This window comes from Zophobas morio, unplaced genomic scaffold (assembly GCF_036711695.1).
Source record: "Zophobas morio isolate AGI-343-1 ecotype UQ-CSIRO unplaced genomic scaffold, CSIRO_AGI_Zmor_V1 ptg000007l, whole genome shotgun sequence".
NCBI classification, from domain to species: Eukaryota; Metazoa; Arthropoda; class Insecta; order Coleoptera; family Tenebrionidae; genus Zophobas; species Zophobas morio.
In genome coordinates, this window is record NW_026972112.1 from 233,801 (window position 1) to 257,629 (window position 23,829).

Sequence of the window (23,829 nt, forward strand, 5' to 3'; positions counted from 1 at the left end):
AGAATATGTACAACAATAAAAAAAAATAGCTGGACTTTTCCAATTGCCTCATTGATTAGCGTTATGAACAAAAATATTGATAACACATTTTTTTATTTTTGATTGAATTCAGTACTAAATAAAATGCAGCTAGCTTCTACCTGATTTTATTAAAATATAAGTGAAAATAATACACAAAGTACGAAATAAACACTATGGGTGAAAGTCAAAACTAGACTACTTTCTGAACCATTGGGGTCTTTTTTTTCGTTTACGAGAACTTCGAACGAGTCGGCGGTTAGTTCATGTCCGTCTCTATCCACTCCGTAAAAGCCGGATTTGCGTCTAAACGAGCCAGTTCTAAGAATTTTCCCGATGCATAATCCAAAGTCGCAGTTGATCCTTCCAACAAAATATTTTTCGCCTCTGTCTTCATGACCACCAATCACCAACGGTTTCTCGTCTAAATATAAATGCCTCATCAGCTGGGTGCGATTTGTTGGTAACCAGTAAAAATGATCCCGAGGACCACACAAGATCTAAATTTTGGTAAAAGTATAGAAGATCTTAAACGTTTTCTACATACTTTAATGTAGTTTTCTACTACTAGAGGGTTGTTCATGTGTGCATATAACGTCCGACCTGGGTTTATTTCGATGACAACGAAACCTTCGTCTTTGATATAACTTTGGCCTATGTAGATGGGTTTGTCGTGATTGTCGTGACCACCAACTATGGCATCTTCAGGGATGACTTCGTCGTAGTCGCGCCAGTAGTAGTCTGCAACGCATTTTCAGTGGTGGTAGTGGTAAAAAATAAGTTACCTGTGGTTGACTTGACCAGAATAACTTGAAACAGAATTAAACAGAACACAAACGTAGACGTCATGTTGACAGTCTTTGGATCAGTAACAAACAGACTGTATTCTTATCACTGTTTCTTTATATAATTACCAAAAACAGCTTTGGTGTAACCTCTTCGATAAACTTTTTGTTGATGTTATTTGACTGACTTATCTAAGTTGGCTGCAAAACTTGTACAACAAGAAATTCTCTTTCGTCTCATGTTTACTCGCTAATGATTGCTAGTTTAAATTGTAGGAATTTCTCTTAATTTGGGTTACCAACTGGGGGCAATTCACCTCTTCCTGTATGTGTAATACGAGAAATATCACTTAATTAATGATTAACAATTGAGTCCAGAGGACCTCTATCTTTATACTCATGTGGAGTCGACAGTTTTTAGTAAAAAAAAAATATACTTGGCCAATTTTTACACCAGTTTAAACGGACACGTGGATGCATTCTTTAAGAAGAAATGGGTGGATTAATTATGCTTATGTAGATAGATGCTCAGAGATAAAAAACTCTATACTGGACTTTTCAAATTACCTCATGGTTTGAATTGCTAAATAAAACACAGCTGACCTCTATCTCATCTTATTAAAATATAAATGAAAATAATACACAAAATACTAAACCAACACCATGAGGAAAAGTCAAAATTAAACTACTTTCGGAACCATTGGGCTCTTTTTTTTCGTTGACAAGAATTTCGAACGAGTGGGCGATTAGTTCATTACCGTCTCTACCCACTCCGTAAAAGCCGGATTTGTGTCGAAAACAGTTATCTTTAAGAATTTTCCCGATGCAGACCCCAAATTCGCACTCGATCCTTCCAATAAAACTTTTGCCCATGTCTTCTTCACCACCAATCACCAACGGTTTCTCTTCTAAATAGAAAGGCTTCATTAGTTGAGTGCGATTTGTTGGCAACCAGTAAAAACGATCCCAAGGACCACACAAGATCTAAATTTTGGTAAAAATGTAGAAGATCTTAAACTCGACTACGTTTCCTACATACTTTAATCAAGTAGTCTACCTCGTGAGGGTAATGCATATGTGCATATAACGTTTGGCCTGGGTTTATTTCCATGGCAACGTCACCCATGTCTTCGATATAAGTTTGGCCTATGTAGATAGGTTTATCGTGATTGTCGTGACCACCAACTATGGCATCTTCAGGGATGACTCCATTGTAGTAGCGCCAATGATAGTCTGCAACGCATTTTCAGTGGTGGTAGTGTTAAAAAAAAGTTACCTGTTGTTGACTTGGCTAGAGCAACTTCAAACAAAATTAAACAGAACACAAACGTGGACGTCATGTTGACAGTCTTTGGATCAGTAACAAACAGACTATATTTTTATCACTCTTTCTTTATATAATTACCAAAAACAGCTTTCGTGGAACCTCTTCGATAAACTTTTTGTTGATGTTATTTGACTGACTTATCTAAGTTGGCTGCAAAATTTGTACATCTCTTGTCTCATGTTTTTTCGATTGCTAGTTTAAATTGTTTGTGGGAATTTCTATTCATTTAGGTCATCATCTTGTATTTGTAATACGAAATATATCAAAATGAACCCATCTGGCCTGTACCTCATCTTATTAAAATATAAATGAAAATAATACACAAAGTACAAAACCAACACTATGGAGAAAAGTCAAAATTAGACTACTTTCTGAACCACTGGGCTCTTTTTTTTCGTTTACAAGAACTTCGAACGAGTCGGCGGTTAGTCCATGGCCGGTTCTATCCACTCCGATAAATCCGGACCTGTGTCGAAAAGAGCCATTTCTAAGAATTTTCCCAATGCAGAATCCATAGTCGCACTTGATCATTCCAACAAAGTGTTTTTCGCCTCTGCCTTCGCGACCACCAACCACCCACGCTTTCTCTTCTGAATATAAGTGCTTCATTAGTTGAGTGCAATTCGTTGGCAACCAGTAAAAATGATCCCGAGGACCACACAAGATCTAAATTTTGGTAAAAATATAGAAGATCTTAAACTCGGATACGTTTCCTACATACTTTAATGTAGCCTTTTACCACTTCAGAGTTGTACATATTACGTGCATATAATGTTTGGCCTGGATTTATTTCGAAGACAACGAAACCCATGTCTTGGATGTAAGTTTGGCCTATGTAGATGGGTTTATCGTGATTGTCGTGACCACCAATTATGGCATCTTCAGGGATGACTCCATCGTAGTCGCGCCAATAGTAGTCTGCAACGCACTTTCAGTGGTGGCAGTGCTAAGAAAAAAATTACCTGTTGTTGACTTGACCAGAACAACTTCAAACAGAATTAAACAGAACACGAACGTGGACATCATGTTGATAGTCTTTGGACCAGTAACAAACAGACTATATTCTTATCACTCTTTCTTTATATAATTACCAAAAACTGCTTTCGTGTAACCTCTTCGATAAACTTTTTGTTGATGTTTTTTGATTTACTTTATCTAATTTGACTGCATAATTTGTACAACAAGAAAATTCTCTGTAGTCTCATGTTTTCTAATTACTGATTGCTAGTTTAAATTATTGTAATTTCTATTAATTTGGGTTATCAACTGGGGGCAATTCACCTCTTCCTGTATTTGTAATACGGGATATATCACTTAATTAATGATTCACAATTGAGTCCAGGGAACCTCTATATTTATATTGGTGCCCCCGAGAAGGTTTTACATATAAAAAAAAAAAAACAGTTGGGACCCTCGAGAAGGTTTCAGATTAAAAAAAATATGTATATTTGGCGCCCCCGAGAAGATTTTACAATTTTAAAAAAGACAGTTGGGACCCCCAAGAAGGTTTCACATTCTTAAGAAAATGCATTGGAGACCCTGACAAGGTTTTACATTTTCAAAAAAGACAGTTGGGACCCTTGAGAAGGTTTTACACTTTTGTAAAAAAAGACAACTGGGAGCCCTGAGAAGGTTTCATATTATTAAAAAAAAAATTTGGGGTCCCGAGGTTTTCCATAAAAAAAAAGTTGGGACCCCCGAGGTTTCACATTATTACAAAAAAAAAAAACATTTGGGCCCCCGAGAAGGTTTTACATTGTTAAACATGATAGTTGGGATTCCCGAGAAGGTTTCACAGTCTTAAAAAAATTCATGGGAGCCTCTGAGAAGGTTTTACATTTTCAAAAAAGACAACTGGTAGCCCTGAAAAGGTTTTACATTTAAAAAAAAAAAACATTTGGGCCCCTGAGAAGATTCCACATTCTTAAAAGAAAACATTTGGCGCCCTCGAGAAGGTTTTACATTTTTATGAAGACAATTGGCACCCCCGAGAAGGTTTTACATTCTAAAAAAAAGATTTGGGAGGCTTAGCCTCCCCCTAATTACAGCTTTGTCTACGGGTTATGAAATATCGAGAAAATATGAAAGTACAGTATAACCTCTATAATCCGAACACACGATTATCCGAACATCCAGTAATCCGAACAGAGGCTAGTTGAAGTCGATATCTCTTTAATCTGAACAAAAACTCTGCAATTCGAACTGAACTCGAAAACATGCACCTACTTGCAAAAATGACGCAAGATCTTCTTTCTATAGGTAATTTTTTTAAATTTTTAAAAATTGTGATATTTCAATGCACTGAATGAATTATCTAGGTCTGGAAAAAAGGTTAAAGTTATCGAAGAAATGAGGCCGCAAGTCATTTCTGCCCTCGAAATCTACAAGAAAAAGTATTTAGTTAAATTTCGAAAAATAAATATACAAGTCCCTCCCACCCACCCTTTATTTTCTTTGAAGAGTGGGTCATTTGCCAAAATCAGTCTTATTTTAACAAATACTATCCCCGCCCACCCACCCTTGTTTCCTTAGAGGATATGTCATTTGCAAAAATCAATCTCATACTTGCGAAGATAAGACTGATTTTGGCAGATGACATATTTTTTATTTTCTTAGAAGAGTAGGTCACTGGCAAAAATGAGACTTATTTTGGCAAATACTAGCTCCACCCACCCGCCCTTTGTTTTCTTAAGAGAGTAGATCATTTGCCAAAATCAGTCTTATCGTAGTGCGTCTTACTAGATTCTTCCGTTTTCCGATTTTTCAACTTTCGAATACTTCAATTTCTCGCTTTTTAAATTTTCAATTTTTTGATCTGTCTTTCGATTTTTGATTTCTCTGGGCAACTGAAAAAAACTTTGGATTTTTTAATTTTACAATTTTGGCATTTTCCGAATTATCAATTATTTGATTTGTAAAATTATCGAGAAAATGGATGTTTATTTTTTTTATTTTCGATTTTTGATTTTTTGTCACCTAGTTTTTGGAAGGAAGTAAAGCAATTTTGATCAGCGATTTGCCATGTTTACCGGAACTTTAAAACATCTGAATATTTTGTTCCTAATTTTCAATTTTTCAAGATTTCGGTTCGAATAAATTTGCTCTTTTAGTTAAAAAATCGAAAAATGACAAATCGTGAAAAGGAAAAATTTTAACTTGAGAACTTGAAAAATTAAAAATCAAAAGATTCAAAAATTGTGAAGTTAAAACTTGAAAAATCAAAAGATTGGAATTAAAAACTGCAAAATTGTCAAACAAATTATCAAATGAAATATTCAAGAGTTGAAAAATCTAAAAACTAAAAAAAAGTTAAAACTGGAATTTCGAATTTGATATATAAGATTTGTTTTTTTTTCAATTTTTCGATATTTCAGTTTTTGATTTTCCGATTATACATTTGTACAATTTTCCGATTTCTCATTTATCCGATTTTTCAATTTGTCATTTTTTTATTTTTAAATTTTTTTGTTTTTAGCAAGTTTTGACCCCACCCACCCATGCTTTATTTTCTTAGAAGAGTGGGTCATCTGCCAGAATCAGTCTTATCTTGACAAGTACTAGCCCCGCCCACCCACCCTTAGTTTCCTAGAGAATATGTCATTTGCAAAAATCAGCCTCTATTTGCCAAGATAAGATTGATTTTGGCAGATGACCTACTCTTCTAAGAAAACAAGGGGTGGGTGGGTGGGGCTAGTACCTTTTCTTAGAAGAGTAGGTCATTTGTCAAAATGAGTCTTATTTTGGCAAATACTAGCCTGGCCCACCCGCCTTTTATTTTCTTAGAGGGTAGGTTATTTGGCAACTACTACCATTGTGTAAAATTTCATTTTTGAAAAAGTTGTCTAAAAATTCTGAAAAAATTCAGAGATATATCCCGACGTGCTGATTCCAAAGATATACCATGTTTATGGTAACGGAGCAATATTTTCGGAAAATTCGGCGTGAAATTCAATTTTTTTTTTATTTTTAAAAATTGCGATATTTCAATTGACGATTCTGGAAAAACGGTGTAAGTTATCGAAGAAATCAAGCCAGAAGTGACTTCTGTGACCCAAAATCTACATGGAAGTATTTAGTTAAATTTCGAAAATCGTCGAGAATGGGTCGAAATTTGTATAAGGGAGGTAATACGAATACATAGTAGAAATTTCATTTTTGAAAAAGTCATCTAAAAATTCTGATTGAGTTCAGAGATATAGATTCCGACCTGATTCCAAAAATATAGCATGGTTGTGGTCACGAAATAATATTTTTTTCGAATGTATCTTTTCGAAATTTCGAAGTTGTTTTCAATTCCCTTTCAGCTTTTTGGGAATTTCGCTGATCCTAACAAATCGCTATTCCGAACACACCTTTCCCCAATTAATTCGGATTATCGAGGTTATACTGTACCAAATTGCTCCATTACTGTACGTCCTTAGCTTTTGAGATGACGTCATCAATGTTTTAGGGGGTATGAGCATATACATTTTGATAAAAAATTTACCATACTTATGATAACTTTGAAACACATCCAAGATTTCAAAGCATTCGGTGTTGCATTAACTTTTTTGAGTCACCTGTATAAACAAATCGATGTGCAGTCGACAGTTTTTAATAAATAATTGATTAAAATTTCAAACAGTGCCGGCTATAAAATGTCAGATGAGACAAAAAGAATCAGAAGTGTTTCAAATGAAACGAAGAACCTAATTAAAACATTCCTATTTCTGATATTTTTTCTGTTAGGCGAATATACGTAAAACACGATGGTTTGAGTTGCATAAAACACACCTCAACTTATTAAAATATAAATGAAAATAATACACAAAGTACAAAACCAACACTATGAGGAAAAGTCAAAATTAGACTACTTTCTGAACCATTGGGCTCTTTTTTTATGTTTACCAGAACGTCGAACGAGTCGGCGGTTAGTTCATGTCCGTCTCTATCCACTCCGTAAAAGCCGGACTTCTCTCGAAAACATTCGGTTCTAAGAATTTTCCCGATGCAGAACCCAAAGTCGCACTTGATCCTTCCAACAAAATTTTCGCCTATGTCTTCTTCACCACCAAACACCAACAGTTTCTCTTCGATATATAAATGCTTCATTAGTTGAGTGTGATTTGTAGGAAACCAGTAAAAATGATCCCGAGGACCACACAAGATCTAAATTTTGATAAAAATGTAGAAGATCTTAACCTCGGGTACGTTTCCTGCATACTTTGATGTAGTCTTTTACCACTCGAGCGTTGTACGAATGTGCATATAACGTTCGACCTGGGTTTATTTCGATGACAACGAAACCTCTGTCTTTGATATAACTTTGGCCTATGTAGATGGGTTTATCGTGATTGTCGTGACCACCAACTATGGCATCTTCAGGGATGACTCCGGCGTAGTCGCGCCAGTGGTAGTCTGCAACGCATTTTCAGTGGTGGTAATGGTAAAAAAAGTTACCTGTTGTTGACTTAACCAGAACAACTTGAAACAGAATTAAACAGAACACAAACGTAGACGTCATGTTGACAGTCTTTAGATCAGTAACAAAGACTACATTCTTATCACTCTTTCTTTATATAATTGCCAAAAACAGCTTTCGTGTAACCTCTTCGATAAACTTTTTGTTGATGTTTTTTGACTGACTTTATCTAATTTGGATGCATAACTTGTACAACAAGAAAATTCTCTGTAGTCTCATGTTTTCTCGCTACTGATTCCTAGTTTAAATTGTGGGAATTTTTTATTAATTTGGGTTATCAACTGAGGGCAAATCAGCTCCTTCCTGTATTTGTAATGCGGGATATATCACTTAATTAATTGAGCCCAGGGAACCTCTATTTTTACATTCGTGTGTAGTCGACAGTTCTTAATAAAAACAGTCAGATACTTGGCCAATTTTTATTCCAACGACAAAAAAAATACTTTATATTGAGGCGGCACAATAATACGTAGTAGTAAGCGAGGAAAATAAGCTCCTCCGTAGTCTAGTGGTAAGGGCACCCGCCCGGCAAGTGGTAAACGTGCGGTTCGATTCCCACCGGAGAAGCAACATTTTTCTTCGCTTACCTACAATATTTAACTGTACTGGACTTTTCAAATTACCTCAGTCATTAGCTTTATGAAGGAAAAAAAATGATTGCAAATGAAACGAAAAACCCAATTAAAACTTTCTTATTTCTGATATTTTTTCTGTTGGGCTGATATGATGGTTTGAATTACTAAATAAAACACAGCTGGCCTCTACTTCATCTTATGAAAATATAAATGAAAATAATACACAAAGTACAAAACCAACACTATGGGGAAAAGTCAAAATTAGACTACTTTCTGAACCATTGGGTTCTTTTTTTTCGTTTACAAGAACTTCGAACGAGTCGGCGGTTAGTTCACGTCCGTCTCTATCCTCTCCGTAAAAGCGGAACGTTCCATTCCCACGAATTTTCCCAATACAGAATCCAAAGTCGCACTTGATCCTTCCAACAACATCTTTCTCGCCTCTGTAGTCATTACCAACAATCACCAACGGTTTCTTTTCTAAATATAAATGCTTCATCTGGGTACGATTTGCTGGCAGCCAGTAAAAATGATCCCGAGGATTACACAAAATCTGAATTTCGCAAAAAATATAGCAGATATTAAACTTGGATACGTTTCCTACATACTTCAAAATCGTTTTCTCCTACTGTATTGTTGAATATGTTCATTTGACCTGGGTATATTTCGGTGACAATGAAACCTTGGCGTTTGGTATATCTACGGCCAATGTAGATAGGTGTATCGATATTGTCGTAACCACCAACTACAGCATCTTCAGGGATATCTCCGTCGTAGTCGCGCCAGGAGTAGTCTGCAACGCATTTTCAGTGGAGGTAGTGGTAAAAAAAAACTTACCTGTTGTTGACTTGACCAGAAGAACTTCAAACAGAATTAAATAGAACACAAACGTAGACGTCATGTTGACAGTCTTTGGATCAGCAACAAACAGACTATTCTTATTACTCTTTCTTTATATAATTACCAAAAACAGCTTCCGTATAACCTCGATTGCCTTATCTAAGTTGGTTCTCCTTCGGCTTGTTTTCTCGATACTGACTGCTAGTTTAAATGAATTTCTATTAATTTGGGTTATCAATTGGGGCAAATTACTTTTTCCTGTATTTGTAACACGAGATATCTCACTTAATTAATGATTAACAAACTTGTCTATTGGAGGTACTCTCCCTCTCTTTTTTTCGAAAAATCTGGTTGTCGGGTTAAAAAATCATGCCACTTTAGACCACCAAATAAAACGCAGATGCTTTGCTTATTTAATGATTAATTAAAGCACAAATGAAAATAATACGGATAATACAAAATAAAATCTATGGGGAAATGCCAAAATTAGACTACTTTCTAACCCATTGCGGCTTTTAGGAATATGAACACCCTTTCTTTCGTTTACAAGAACTTCGTAAGCTTCGGCCTCTAGTTGATCTCCGTTTCTATCCACCCCATAAAACGAGGACTTATTTAGATAGCCGTGTTCAAGAACTTTTCCAATGCAGAATCCATCGTCGCAGTTAGCCCTTCCAACGAAATATCTTGTCGCCTCGTCTTCATGCCCAGCGACCACTAGTTGTTTTTCCATTGAAACTTTACGTAGGTTTGTAAAATCTGTCGCGATCCAGCAAAACTTCTCCTTAGGACCACATAGAATCTGAATAAAGTCAAAGTGCTTTTTTCCGTTTTCAAAGAACCTTTTCAACTCACTTTAATATTTTTATCCAAGACTTTAGGTCCTCGCATTTCTGCATACACGCTGGTTTGACCTGGGTTTATCTGCACCACAACTAACCCTTCATTTTTGACATAAGCCTGCCCGATGTAGATGTCGTTATCGTCCTTGTCTCGGCCAGCAAGCAGTGCATCTTCAGGGATGTTTCCGTCGTAGTCACGCCAGTAGTAGTCTGCAAGTCAGTTTTAGTAGTGACAATTAGTAGAAAAATTCGTTACCTTTGGTTGAGTGGAGCAAAAGTGCTCCACTGGATACCAGAAGAATGATTAAAGAAAACACAAATGTAAACATTTTTCCACTTTCTTCTGATTCTTTTTACTGTTATCGGATCGTGTTTATTTACCTAAAAATAGCACTAATTGTCAAAATTGTTACACTTTAACCTACCGTTTGAACACGTGTTATCAGTGTGGCACGACGAAAATGAAACCGGTCGAGTTTTCACCGCACAGTCCTATACATTCACATTCCATCCCCTCCACTAATTAGGGGGTTGCGGGCTATCTTGACAGTCACTATCAGTAATGATTGTCTTATCTTTTTTGCATGTACAAGAAGTAGTTCGTTAAGTACAAGAAGTGCTGCAGAAAAAATAAGACGCGTTTTAGTTTCGACACTAGATTTACCAGAATATTACAAGCTGCACAGTTCGTCGTCTGAGAACTTGTTTGAACTACAGACCAGAGCGCACTCAGGCCAATGTCGACTCTAAGCGTTCGGAAACGATTTGATTTATAAGCCATGGTCCGTGATCTGATACATATTCTAACCTATAATTTCTTGCTGTTTCAACTTTGGAATTCTCAGTTTTTCGAAATTTTAGTTTGGGGACTTTTCAGTTTACTCCTATTTATTATTTAATTTTTAATTTCTCAATTTTTCAATCTCTCGGTTTTCCGTTTTTCTCTTCAATTTTACGATTTTTAAATATTTCGATTTTTCAATTTTTTACTTTTATAAACTCTTTATTTGTCGATTTTTCGATTAATTGATCTTTCAGGCTTTTTGGTTTTTCAATTTTTCTATTTTTTCAGGTTTCGATTTTTCAACTTCACTTTTTTGATTTTTCGATTTCTCAATTTTTCTATTTTTAATTTCTCAGTTTTTCGACATTTCAGTTTTAGGATTTTTCAGTTTATTATTTATTATTCAATTTTGATTTTGCAGATTTTTGATTTTTCAATTTTTCGATTCTTTAGTTTCTCAGTTTTTGGATATTTCAGTTTTGGGATTTTTCAGCGTAATCCTGACAAAATTCTGCTTCCGATGATACCCCACACGGTCGATTCGGACCATTTTGAAAAAATTGAAAAAAAAAAGGTGGGGCAGCATTTTTCTTGCTTATTTGAAGAGATATATCAAAAACATGCACGGAATCGTAATCCAGACAAAATTCTGTGTCCGATGATACCCCACACGGTCGATTCGGACCATTTTGAAAAAATTGAAAAAAAAAAGGTGGGGCAGCATCTTTCTCGCTTATTTGAAGAGATATATCAAAAATATGCACGGAATCGTAATCCTGACAAAATTCTGCGTCCGATGATACCCCACACGGTCGATTCGGACCATTTTGAAAAAATTGAAAAAAAAAGGTGGGGCAGCATTCGTCAGTTTTTCTTTCATTTTTCAGTTTTTTGATATGTCAGTTATGGGATTTTTCAATATTTCTGTTCTTCGACTTTTCGATTTCTGACTCCTGGATTTTCCGATGTGTCGACTTTTTTACTTTTGCGATTTTTCAATTTTTCGATTTTTCAATTTTAGATTTTTTAATTTTTAAAATTTTAGATTTTTCGATTTCTCGATTTTTCATTTCAGTTCTGCGATATTTCAATTTTTCAACTTTTCGAATTTTTCAAATGTTTCGATTTCTTAATCTTTTGATTTTTCGACTACCCGGTTTTAGATTTTCTGTTTTTCAATTGTCATTTTGCCAAATTTTCGATTTTTTAATTTTTCAAATTTGACTTTTATAAACTCTCAATTTTTAGATTTTTCAATTAATCGATGTTTTGATTTTCCTGTTCTTCAATTCTTTAATTTTTTGATTTTTCAGGTGTTTGATCTTTCAATTTTTCGATTTTTTAAGGTTTCGACTTCACTTTATGAATTTTTCGATTGCTCAATTTTTTGACTTTTTAGGTTCTCAGTTTTTAGATATTTCAGTTTTCGGATTTTTCAGGTTTTCCCATTTTTCAATTTTTCTTTCATTTTTCAGTTATCGATATCTCAGTTTTGGGATTTTTCAATATTTTGATTCTTTTAAAGTTTTAGATTTTTCGATTTCTCGATTTTTCATTTCAGTTCTGCGATATTTCAATTTTTCAAGTTTTCGAATTTTTCAAATGTTTCGATTTCTTAATCTTTTGATTTTTCGAAATCGCGGTTTTAGATTTTCTGTTTGTCACATGTCATTTTGTCAAATTTTCGATTTTTTAATTTTTCAAATTTGACTTTTATAAACTCTCAATTTTTAGATTTTTCAATTAATCGATGTTTTAATTTTCCGATTTCTTGACCTTCGAGTGTTTCGATTTTTCTGTTGTTCAATTCTTAAATTTTTTGATTTTTTAGGTTTTTGATTTTTCAATTTTTCGATTTTTAAGGTTTCCTTTTTTCGACTTCACTTTTTTGATTTTTCGATTTTTCAATTTTTAGATATTTCAGTTTTAGGATTTTTCAATATTTCAATTCTTCGACTTTTCTATTTTTGACTTCTGGATTTTTCGATGTGTTTTACTTTTTGGATTTTTCAATTTTTGGATTTTTAAATTTTAGATTTTTCAATCTTTTGATATTTTAGTTTTTCAATATTTCTGAGTCTTTCGATTTTTCGACTTCCTGGTTTTAGATGTTCTGTTTTTCAATTTTTCGATTTGTTAATTTTTCATTCCCGATTTATCGAGATTTGATTGTTCAGGTTTTCGATTTATCAGTTTTTCAATTTTTTATTTTGGCCTATTTCGGTTTCTCATTTTTTCCAGTTTTCCATATTTTCGTCTTTTTTTTATTTTTCCGCTTTTCCAATTTTTCAACTTTTAACTTTTTGTTTGTCGATTTCTCTATTTTTCAATTTTTCGACTTCATCACTATTCGATTTGTCGTTCTTTTGATCATTCAATTTCTCAATTTTTCAAATTTTAAGTTTTTTGATTTCTCGATTTATCGAAATTTGGATTTTCCGATATTTTGATTGTCAATTTATAAATTGTTCAAATTTTAACTTTTCGATTTTTCGATTTTGGCCTATTTCGGTTTCTCAATTCTTCGACTTTTCGACTCCATGATTTCTTGATTTTTTGATTTTTCGATTTCTCGGTTTTTCGATTTTCCAGTTTTTCGATGTTTCGATTTTTCAGTTATCCGACTTTTTAAAGTTGGGAGTTTCGATTTCTCAATTTCTCGTTATTCGATTTTTAAATCTTAGATTTTTGATTTTACATTTTTTCGATTTTCTGATGTTTCATTTTTCGATTTTCAGTTCTTCGATATTTCGATTTTTCAATGTTTCGGTTTTACGATTTTTTAAGGTTTCGATTTTTCGATTATTAGATTTCTCGATTTTTCAAATTTTCGATTATTTTAGTTTTTCATTTTTTTTTTTCTCACTGTTAATATCATACAGTGTATTGAAAACAACCACAAAAATTGTCACTAAAAACATTTAAAAATTCATACAAAATAGAACACAGTGTTTCCAATACATTTTCCCGAAAAAAATCCATTGTGTTATTACGATTTCAACAATATTCTTAGTTTAAGACGTTTTGCTAGTATGAAACACAAATAAAGAATTAATTCTTAGTTAAACAAAATATGTAAAATCATCTAAATGTGTACCAAAAATATTCACCTAGTCGTTATAAAAACCGACTAAATAACTATTTCCCGCAGAAATTATAGTCCAAACCAACCAAATCGCTTCTGAACGCTTAGAGTCGACATTGGCCTGAGCGCGCTCTGGTCTGTAGATCAAACAAGTTCTCAGGCGACAAATTATTTAATTTCTCAATTTTTCAATTTCTCGGTTTTCAGTTTATCTCTTCAATTTTACAATTTTTAAATATTTCGATTTTTCAATTTTTGACTTTTATAAACTCTTTATTTGTCGATTTTTCAATTAATTGATTTTTCAGGTTTTTTGGTTTTTCAATTTTTCTATTTTTTCAGGTTTCGATTTTTCAACTTCACTTTTTTGATTTTTTGATTTCTCAATTTTTCAATTTTTAATTTCTCAGTTTTTCGACATTTCAGTTTTAGGATTTTTCAGTTTACTTATTATTCAATTTTTCGAACTTACGATTTTGCAGATTTTTGATTTTTCAATTTTTCGATTCTTTAGATTTTCAGTTTTTGGATATTTCAGTTTTGGGATTTTTCAGTTTTTCGATTCGTCAGTTTTTCTTTCATTTTTCAGTTTTTTGATACTTCGGTTTTGGGATTTTTCAATATTTCTGTTCTTCGACTTTTCCATTTTTGACTTCTGGATTTTTCGATGTGTCGACTTTTTACTTTGTCGATTTTTAAATTTTAGATTCCTCAATTTTTTTGTATTTTAATTTTTCAATATTTAAAATCTATTTCTCGATTTTTCATTTCAGCTCTTTCATATTTCAATTTTTCAAATGTTTCGATTTCTTAATCTTTCAATTTTTCGACTTTCCGGTTTTAGATTTTCTGTTTTTCAATTGTCGTTTTTTCAAATTTTCAATTTTTCAAATTTGATATTTATAAACTGCTAATTTTTCAATTTTTCAATTAATCTCAATTTTGCTAGTATAAAACACAATAAAGAATTAATTCCCGCAGAAATTATAGTCTAAACCAACGAAATCACTTCTGAGCGCTTAGAGTCGACATTGGCCTGAGCGCGCTCTGGTCTGTAAATCAAACAAGTTCTCAGGCAACGAGTTGTAGTGAAACAAGTTTTTTTATTGGCATCGACTATTTAAATTTGGCGCTTGCCTTTGGCGGTTGAGGACTCCAATGTCAATAAGGGTGGTTTTGCAAAATCAGACTGTATGTCGCATCTATATTAATCTATGGCTACACCTTTATTTTGGACATAAACCTGGCCTACGTAGATATTTTTGCCGTCATTGTCGTGACCAGTTAGGAAGGCATCTTCAGGGGTTTTTCCATTGTAGTCGCGCCAAAAGTACTCTACAAAGAATTTTTAATTGGTGATGGTGGCAAAAAAACTGTTACCTTTAGATGAGTGGACCAGAAGAGGTGCAATTGATGTAAAAAAAATAAAAGAAAATACAATAGACATCTTCTTGTGAACGTTAAAACAGTGACTAGTATTACAGATTGATAACAAATATACTTCTTATGTAACTTTCGCCATAACCTTTTCGATAAACTTTTTATTTGTGCAGATGTCATCTTATTTGTTTTTTATTTATATCTATGTAAATTCCAATCAAAAACAAAGCAAAAATTAAACAAATTATTATTTGGTGTAACAGGGTAGTTATTTAGACACTTTTCTCAGTTAATGACTTTATTATCAAGACTCTCTCACGTTTATAATAGCTTCATTTACAAGCACTTCGTAAGAATCGGTCTTCAGCTGATGTCCACTCCTATCCACTCCGTAAAAGACGGATCTGTCTTGATAACCCTGCTCGAGAACTTTTCCAATGCAAAACCCATCGGCGCAGTTAATTCTCCCCACAAAATATCTTTTCGCTGCGTCCTCGTGACCACCAACCACTAACACTTTCTCTTTTACATCTGTATGAAGCTTACTAAGGTTTGATGGTATCCAGTAAAATTGATACGAAGGACCACATAAAATCTGACCAGAAAAATGTATCAATATTAATTAAAACTGCCCCCATTTCAGAGAATACAATGGGAGACTTCAAATTTTGGACGATTTTGCTACATACTTTAATATTTTGATCCACTAGTTGTATGCCGTCCATTTCTGCGTACACGCTCCTTTTGCCTTGGTCTATCTGCACGACAACTAAACCTTTGTCTTTGATGTAAGCTTGACCTATGTAGATATTTTTATTGTTATTGTCGCGACCTCCAATCACGGCATCTTCAGGAATTGTTCCGTCGTAGTCTCTCCAGTAATAATCTGCGATGGATTTTTAATAGTTTGGGTTGAGACCTGGAGAAAAAAATACCTTTATCTGCAAGAGCAAGAAGCACTTTAACAAGCACAAGAAGAGCTATAGGAAAATAAGTTTTCAACATTTTTTTACTAAATCGTTAAATATTATTAGTGTGATGTTTATATAACGTTTCTGTTATCAGATCCTTGCTTAAAAATACATTAAGAGCAAAATCATCCTGTTTAACTTGTTTATGGTTTAGTGAAATTTTTCCTCAATCAGTTATTAGTAAAATAAAAAAATTAGAAGATTTTCTCAGTCGTGACTTTATTATAACACATTTTCATCAAAATTAAAGTAACCTCTTTCGTGTATAACAAACTCATTTACAAGTACTTCGTACGAATCGCCCTTTAGCTGATGTCCACTTCTATCCACCCCGTAGAAGACGGATCTGTCTCTATAGCCCTTTTCCAGAACTTTCCCAATGCAAACTCCATCGGGGCATTGAATTCTCCCCACGAAATATCTCTTCGCTCCGTCTTCGTGCCCACCAACCACTAACTGTTTCTTTTTTAAATCTGTATGAAGCTTAGTCAGGTTGGAAGGCATCCAGTAGAAACTGTGAGGAGGACCACACAAGATCTGAACAAAAATAAGTAAATACCTTTATCCAACTCCTATGTTTCTTCTATGTTTACGTACTTTAATGTTTTTATCTAAACGTTTAATCCCTTCCATTTCTGCGTACACGGTGCTTTGGCCTTTGTCTATCTGCACCACAACTAGACCTTCATTTTGGACATAAGCTTGGCCTATGTAGATGTCTTTATTGTACTTATCGCGACCACCAAGTACGGCATCTTCGGGGATTTTTCCATTGTAGTCTCGCCAATAGTAATCTAGAATAAATTTTTAGCGCTAATAGTGGTGAAAAAACTGTTACCTATTGATGAATGGGCCAGGAGAGCTTCAATAGATGCAAAAAAAATTAGAGAATAGACAAATGTGGACACCATGTTGTTGTCGACGTTCAAGTAGTGACTAATTGACGGATCGGCAACAAATATACTTCTTGTGTAATTTCCAGTAAACAGATTTCGCTATAACCTTGTCGATAAACTTTTTATTCCGATGTTATCTTGTTTAATTACGTCTGTATAAAACCCAATGAGATGTGAAAATTCCCATTTCATCAACACTGAATAAAGATATTTCGACCGACGCTAAAACGTTCTGTAAATTTGATTCATTGTTTGTAAAGTCTCAGTTCATGTTAGGATGTTAATCGTTAACTGGTGCTAACACAATTTGTCTGAATCGTTGATAAAGTGTGGCAAATATTAATCTCATGGAAATTTGTTAGCTTTGCAATTTTCACCTCATACAATGTTTCTCTATCTCACAATTTTAGCTTTTAACGGTCGAGATGACGTAACGCTTTTCGCTTTTCAAGATTTCGATATTTTTTAACCTTTTGGAGAGCTAGATTGATTTTTATTCTACTAAAAAAAAGAGAAAAACACTGGTGCTCTGTAATCTATTTAATTATGATAGACACATTTTCATTTATTAGGAACAAAAGAATTATCATTTACGAGAACGTCATAAGAATCAGCCTTTAGCTGCTCCCCATTCCTGTCCACTCCGTAGAAGATGGATTTGCCGTCACCGCCCTGTTCCAGAACTTTCCCAATGCAAACCCCATCTGGGCACTTAATTCTCCCCACGAAATATCTCTTCGCTCCGTCTTCGTGACCACCAACCACCAACTGTTTCTCTTTTAGGTCTGTATGAAGCTTAGTAATGTTTGATGACATCCAGTAGAAAAGATATGGAGGACCACATAAGATCTTAATATTTGTATCTAAATGTTGAATGCCTTCCATTTCTGCGTACACGGACTTTTGGTCTTGGTCTATCTGTACCACAACTAAACCCTCATTTTGGACATACGCTTGGCCTATGTAGATGCTTTTGTTGTTTTTGTCGTGACCACCAAGCACGGCATCGTCAGGGGTTTCTCCGTCGTAGTCCCTCCAGTAGTAGTCTGCAAAGAATTTTCAGTGGTAATAGTGGTGGAAAAATTGTTACCTTTTAATGAGTGCACCAGGAGTGTTGCAATGGATGCAAACACAACTAAAGACAAAACAAATTTCGACATGATCTTGTTGCTGATGTTAAAGCAGGACTAATATTATGCAACAGCAACAAATATGCTTTTTATGTAATGTGCAATAAACAGCTTTCGTCGTAACCTTTTCGATAAACTTTTTATATTGATGTTTTACTGGTTGCCTAACTGCTATAGAACGTGTACATTACTAAAATTGTGCTCACTATTTTTGTTATTAGTGTCTAGTAGGCAGCCCCGCAGCTACGGGGGGGCAAGAGGGGGCTGCGCCCCCCCTAGCAGTTGTGGTTGCCCCCCCTGGAAGACTTATACATTATAAATTTCAAATTAGTAATAAAATTTCAATATAATGCCGATTGCCGAAGCATATTAACTGGCCCCCCCCGCCCCCCCCTTTATTTTCTTACAGGGTATATTATTTGGCAATATCACCCTACCGTTGATGTTGACCGTATAAAAAAATGAACATGTCACATTTTATTCCATGGCCTACGATGTACTTGAGAAAAGTCAAAAATATATGGATTTCCTAAAAATTGAGCTTTTATTGAAATGGACAAAAAATCGACAAAAAATTCTGAGATGTAGATCTCGATGAGCTTAATCAAAAAACATAAGGTCTTGATGGTCCCAGACCAAGATTTTTCAAAAATTCGGTTTCAAAGTCGACATTTCAAAATTTCTCAAAAATTACATTTCTTTTGGCGGCTCTGGAAAAATTGTACGAATTTTCGAAAAAATAAAACCAAAAAAAAAACATTTGGAGATCGAAATCAATAAAAAGATCCCTTCTGCTAGTTTTCGAAAATGCGTGGGAAAAGTCAAATTTTTTTTTATAGATTTTCAAAAATTGAGCTTTTGTTGAAATTGGCTAAAAATCTACAAAAAATTCTGAGATGTAGATCTCGACGAGTTTAGTCAAAAAACATAAGGTCTTGCAGCTATTCGGTTTCCAAGTCGACTTTTTAAAATTTCTCAAAAATTATACTCCTATTTCTTTTGACGATTCTAGAAAAATTTTACAAATTTTCGATCAAATAAAACCAAAAACAACATCTGAAGATTGAAATAAATAAAAGAATGACTTTTGGTAATTTTTGGAAATGCTTAAGAAAAGTCAAAATTTATTTAGTTTTCAAAAATTGAGCTTTTGTTAGAGTTGACAAAAAATTCTGAAATATAGATCTCGATGAGCTTAATCGAAAAACATGTTCATGCTCCCGGAACAAAATTTACGAAATATTGGGTTTCTACCTAAAATTTCTAAAAAATCTCAAAAGTTACTTTAAAAAAAGCTATTTCTTTATGCGATTGTGGAAAAATTCGACGAAATATCAAAAAAATATAACCAAAAATAACATCTGGAGATCAAAATCAATAAAGAGATCCCTCTTGCTAATTTTCGAAGATGCTTGGGAAAAGTCAAAAAATGTATATGGATTTTCAAAAATTGAGCTTTTGTTGAAATTAACAAAAAATCAACAAAAAATTCCGAGATGTAGATCTCGATGAGCTTAATCCAAAAACATAAGGTCTTGATGGTCCCAGACCAAGATTTTCAAAAAATTCGGTTTCAAAGTCGACATTTCAAAATTTCTCAAAAATTACATTTCTTTTGGCGGCTCTGGAAAAATTGTACAAATTTCGAGAAAATAAAACCAAAAACAACATCTGGAGATCGAAATCGATAAAGAGATCCCTTTTGCTAATTTTCGAAAACGCTTGGGAAAAGTCAAAAACATTTTATGGATTTCCAAAAATTTAGCTTTTGTTGAAGTTGACTAAAAATCCACAAAAAATCTGAAATGTTGATCTCGACGAGTTCAATAAAAAAACACAAGGTCTAGATGGTCCCAGATCAAGATTTTCGAAACATTCGGTTTCAAAGTTCAAAAATTACATTTCGTTTGGCGATTGCTGAAAAATTTTCCGACTTTTCAACCAAATAAAACCAAAAACAACATCTGGAGATCGAAATCAATAAAGGAATCCCTTTCGGCAATTTTTGAAAATGCCTGGGAAAAGTCAAAAATTTTATATGGGTTTTCAAAAATTGAACTTTCGTAAAGTTGACAAAAAATTCTGAAATATAGATTTCGACGAGCTTAAAAAAACATGACAGGTTCAAGGTTCCGGATCAAAATTTTCGAAATACTCGGTTTCGAGCTCGAATTTTCAAAATTTCTCAAAAATTACCATATTTCTTTTGGCGATTGTGGAAAAATTGTACGAATTTTCGAAAAAACAACCAAAAACAACATCTGGAGATCGAAATCAATAAAGGAATCCCTTTTGGTAATCTCGAACGTGCTTGAAAAAAGTCAAAAATTTGATACAGGTTCTCAAAAATTGCCATATTTCTTCCGTCGATTCTGGAAAAACTGTAAGAATTTTCAAAAAAATTGAATCCAAAACGATTTTTGGAAATCGACATGAACAAAGGAATCTCTTTTGGTAATTTTCGAAAATGCTTGGGAAAAGTCAAAAATTTTATATGGGTTTTCAAAAATTGAACTTTCGTAAAGTTGACAAAAAATTCTGAAATACAGATTTGGACGAGCTTAAAAAAACATGACAGGTTCATGGTTCCGGATCAAAATTTTCGAAATACTCGGTTTCGACCTCGAATTTTCAAAATTTCTCAAAAATTACCATATTTCTTTTGGCGATTGTGGAAAAATTGTACGCATTTTCGAAAAAACAACCAAAAACAACATCTGGAAATCGAAATCAATAAAGGAATCCCTTTTGGTAATCTCGAACGTGCTTGAAAAAAAGTCAAAAATTTGACACAAGTTCTCAAAAATTGCCATATTTCTCCCGTCGATTCTGGAAAAAATGTAAGAATTTTCAAAAAAATTGAATCCAAAACGATTTCTGGAAATCGAGATGAACAAAGGAATCTCTTTTGGTAATTTTCGAAAATGCTTGGAAAAAGTCAAAAATTTTATATGGGTTTTCAAAAATTGAACTTTCGTAAAGTTGACAAAAAATTCTGAAATACAGATTTGGACGAGCTTAAAAAAACATGACAGGTTCATGGTTCCGGATCAAAATTTTCGAAATACTCGGTTTCGACCTCGAATTTTCAAAATTTCTCAAAAATTACCATATTTCTTTTGGCGATTGTGGAAAAATTGTACGCATTTTCGAAAAAACAACCAAAAACAACATCTGGAAATCGAAGTCAATAAAGGAATCCCTTTTGGTAATCTCGAACGTGCTTGAAAAAAAGTCAAAAATTTGACACAAGTTCTCAAAAATTGCCATACTTCTCCCGTCGATTCTGGAAAAAATGTAAGAATTTTCAAAAAAATTGAATCCAAAACGATTTCTGGAAATCGAGATGAACAAAGGAATCTCTTTTGGTAATTTTCGAAAATGCTTGGAAAAAGTCAAAAATTTTATATGGGTTTTCAAAAATTGAACTTTCGTAAAGTTGACAAAAAATTCTGAAATACAGATATGGACGAGCTTAAAAAAACATGACAGGTTCATGGTTCCGGATCAAAATTTTCGAAATACTCGGTTTCGACCTCGAATTTTCAAAATTTCTCAAAAATTACCATATTTCTTTTGGCGATTGTGGAAAAATTGTACGCATTTTCGAAAAAACAACCAAAAACAACATCTGGAAATCGAAGTCAATAAAGGAATCCCTTTTGGTAATCTCGAACGTGCTTGAAAAAAAGTCAAAAATTTGACACAAGTTCTCAAAAATTGCCATATTTCTCCCGTCGATTCTGGAAAAAATGTAAGAATTTTCAAAAAAATTGAATCCAAAACGATTTCTGGAAATCGAGATGAACAAAGAAATCTCTTTTGATAATTTTTGAAAATGCTTGGGAAAAGTCAAAAATTTTATATGGGTTTTCAAAAATTGAACTTTCGTAAAAGTTGACAAAAAATTCTGAAATATAGATTTCGACGAGCTTAAAAAAACATGACAGGTTCAAGGTTCCGGATCAAAATTTTCGAAATACTCGGTTTCGAGCTGGAATTTTCAAAATTTCTCAAAAATTACCATATTTCTTTTGGCGATTATGGAAAAATTGTACGAATTTTCGAAAAAACAACCAAAAACAACATCTGGAGATCGAAATCAATAAAGGAATCCCTTTTGGTAATCTCGAACGTGCTTGAAAAAAGTAAAAAATTTTATACAGGTTCTCAAAAATTGCCATATTTCTTCCGTCGATTCTGGAAAAAATGTAAGAATTTTCAAAAAAAATTGAATCCAAAACGATTTTTGGAAATCGAGATGAACAAAGGAATTCTTTTGGTAATATTCGAAAATGCTTAGAAAAGTCAAAAATTTTATATGGGTTTCCAAAAATTGAGCTTTTGTTAAAGTTGACAAAAAATTCTGAAATACAGATCTCGACGAGTTTAAAAAAAACATGACGAGTTCATGGTTCCGTACCAAAATTTTCGAAATATTTGGTTTCGAAGTCGGATTTTTAAAATATGTACTAAACATGCAAAAAAGTAAACTCAAACAAATTGGATGTTACCTATATGGCCACTACACAAATTTTTGGATGCAGTACAGCTGTTTGTGAATCTACATTCTCTGTTTTAACCAGCATTTTAACCAAGTACCGTACTAATTTTTTGGACTTCGACAGATTTTTACGAAAATTTAGAGTAAAAAATCGACGTTTCCAATTATTTTAATGTTCTTTCAAATATAAAAACTCAGAAAAAATAAAGTAGTTATCTGAGTGTATTATTAAAATATAAATATTTACATGAAGCCCCCTCTGTCGACAAACTTGCTCCCCCCTGAATAAGTTTTCTAGCTACGGGGCTGCTAGTAGGTAATTAAAAGTTCTTAGACAACTTTTCAGTATGTTGTAAAACTTTTTTATTTTCATTTTTACACCATAATAATAATAATACGAGTTTGCAGTTACGTGTGAATCCTCCTCAACACGTTTCTATCCGAACCAAAAGAGCCCCGTTCGCTTATAATCTCCTCATTTACAAGAACTTCGTAAGAATCGGTCTTGAGTGGCTCTCCATGTCTGTCTGCTCCGTAGAAGACGGACTTCCCGTCACCGCCTTGTTCTAGAACTTTCCCAATGCAAAACCCATAGTCGCACTTAATTCTCCCCACGAAATATCTCTTCGCCGCGTCCTCGTGGCCACCAACCACCAACCGTTTCTCCTTTAAATCGGTATGAAGCCTGGTAAAATTTGACGGCATCCAGTAGAAACGATACCGAGGACCACACAAGATCTGAACAAAAAAATGTGTCAATGATGTGAACTAAAACCACCAGTTAGTACTTTAATATTTTTATCTATGAGTTGAACGCCGTCCATTTCTGCATACACGGTCCTTTGGTCTTGGTCTATCTGTGCGACGACTAAACCTTTGTGTTGGATGTAAACTTGGCCTATGTAGATGTTTTTATTTTCGTGGTCGCGGCCACCAAGGATGGCATCTTCAGGGGTTTTTCCGTCGTAGTCCCTCCAGTAGTAGTCTGGAACGAGTTTTCAGTCGGTGGTAGTACGGTTTAAAAAAACGTTACCTCTTGATGACTGGACCAGGAGAGCTTCCGTGGATGCAAAAAGAATTAAAGACAAGACAAATCCAGACATCATCTTGACATTAAAACAGCGACTAGGATTATGAATGAGCAACAAATACTTTAATAATCAGCTTTCGCCATAACCTTTTCGATAAACTTTTATAATGATGATCTTTGTTTTGGTCAAAGAAATAAAAA

At 33.8% G+C, this 23,829-nt stretch overlaps 8 protein-coding genes across 11 annotated transcripts; all 8 read right to left on the reverse strand.

Annotated features, from left to right (window-relative positions):
- Positions 1-130: 130 nt before the first annotated feature.
- Positions 131-3,673, reverse strand: LOC135124156 (uncharacterized). 4 transcript variants are annotated; one of them, XR_010279767.1, is made up of 8 exons: positions 3,093-3,673; positions 2,852-3,048; positions 2,209-2,796; positions 2,080-2,152; positions 1,843-2,036; positions 804-1,787; positions 566-759; positions 131-518 (listed from the first exon to the last, which is right to left on the reverse strand). XR_010279767.1 is itself a non-coding variant. In XM_064049030.1 (3 exons), exons 1-3 carry the CDS (start codon positions 865-867, stop codon positions 150-152), a joined length of 627 nt encoding a protein of 208 aa, XP_063905100.1. In that variant the 5' UTR covers positions 868-910; the 3' UTR covers positions 131-149. The 4 variants fall into 4 exon arrangements, 1 of the variants encoding a protein (XP_063905100.1); XR_010279768.1 differs by having other exon boundaries at positions 3,093-3,238; XR_010279766.1 differs by having other exon boundaries at positions 2,080-2,796.
- Positions 3,674-6,605: 2,932 nt separating this feature from the next.
- On the reverse strand, positions 6,606-7,645 carry LOC135123937 (uncharacterized). Its single transcript, XM_064048800.1, has 3 exons — positions 7,570-7,645; positions 7,334-7,527; positions 6,606-7,278 (listed from the first exon to the last, which is right to left on the reverse strand). Exons 1-3 carry the CDS (start codon positions 7,631-7,633, stop codon positions 6,913-6,915), a joined length of 624 nt encoding a protein of 207 aa, XP_063904870.1. The 5' UTR covers positions 7,634-7,645; the 3' UTR covers positions 6,606-6,912.
- A 623-nt stretch (positions 7,646-8,268) lies between these two features.
- Positions 8,269-9,182, reverse strand: LOC135123938 (uncharacterized). The gene is made up of 3 exons (XM_064048802.1): positions 9,004-9,182; positions 8,775-8,959; positions 8,269-8,719 (listed from the first exon to the last, which is right to left on the reverse strand). Exons 1-3 carry the CDS (start codon positions 9,065-9,067, stop codon positions 8,363-8,365), a joined length of 606 nt encoding a protein of 201 aa, XP_063904872.1. The 5' UTR covers positions 9,068-9,182; the 3' UTR covers positions 8,269-8,362.
- A 248-nt stretch (positions 9,183-9,430) lies between these two features.
- Positions 9,431-15,184, reverse strand: LOC135124612 (uncharacterized). The gene is made up of 5 exons (XM_064049805.1): positions 15,098-15,184; positions 14,855-15,052; positions 10,105-10,467; positions 9,862-10,058; positions 9,431-9,808 (listed from the first exon to the last, which is right to left on the reverse strand). Exons 3-5 carry the CDS (start codon positions 10,175-10,177, stop codon positions 9,431-9,433), a joined length of 648 nt encoding a protein of 215 aa, XP_063905875.1. The 5' UTR covers positions 10,178-10,467; positions 14,855-15,052; positions 15,098-15,184.
- Positions 15,185-15,401: 217 nt separating this feature from the next.
- Positions 15,402-16,102, reverse strand: LOC135124614 (uncharacterized). Its single transcript, XM_064049810.1, has 3 exons — positions 16,033-16,102; positions 15,787-15,983; positions 15,402-15,692 (listed from the first exon to the last, which is right to left on the reverse strand). Exons 1-3 carry the CDS (start codon positions 16,100-16,102, stop codon positions 15,402-15,404), a joined length of 558 nt encoding a protein of 185 aa, XP_063905880.1.
- A 166-nt stretch (positions 16,103-16,268) lies between these two features.
- Positions 16,269-17,056, reverse strand: LOC135123939 (uncharacterized). Its single transcript, XM_064048803.1, has 3 exons — positions 16,907-17,056; positions 16,666-16,862; positions 16,269-16,605 (listed from the first exon to the last, which is right to left on the reverse strand). Exons 1-3 carry the CDS (start codon positions 16,977-16,979, stop codon positions 16,291-16,293), a joined length of 585 nt encoding a protein of 194 aa, XP_063904873.1. The 5' UTR covers positions 16,980-17,056; the 3' UTR covers positions 16,269-16,290.
- Positions 17,057-17,489: 433 nt separating this feature from the next.
- LOC135123940 (uncharacterized) lies at positions 17,490-18,181 on the reverse strand. The gene is made up of 2 exons (XM_064048804.1): positions 18,055-18,181; positions 17,490-18,010 (listed from the first exon to the last, which is right to left on the reverse strand). Exons 1-2 carry the CDS (start codon positions 18,122-18,124, stop codon positions 17,526-17,528), a joined length of 555 nt encoding a protein of 184 aa, XP_063904874.1. The 5' UTR covers positions 18,125-18,181; the 3' UTR covers positions 17,490-17,525.
- A 4,756-nt stretch (positions 18,182-22,937) lies between these two features.
- Positions 22,938-23,814, reverse strand: LOC135124158 (uncharacterized). The gene is made up of 3 exons (XM_064049032.1): positions 23,632-23,814; positions 23,387-23,583; positions 22,938-23,336 (listed from the first exon to the last, which is right to left on the reverse strand). The coding sequence occupies exons 1-3, from the start codon at positions 23,702-23,704 to the stop codon at positions 23,007-23,009; spliced, it is 600 nt and encodes a 199-aa protein (XP_063905102.1). The 5' UTR covers positions 23,705-23,814; the 3' UTR covers positions 22,938-23,006.
- Positions 23,815-23,829: the final 15 nt, after the last annotated feature.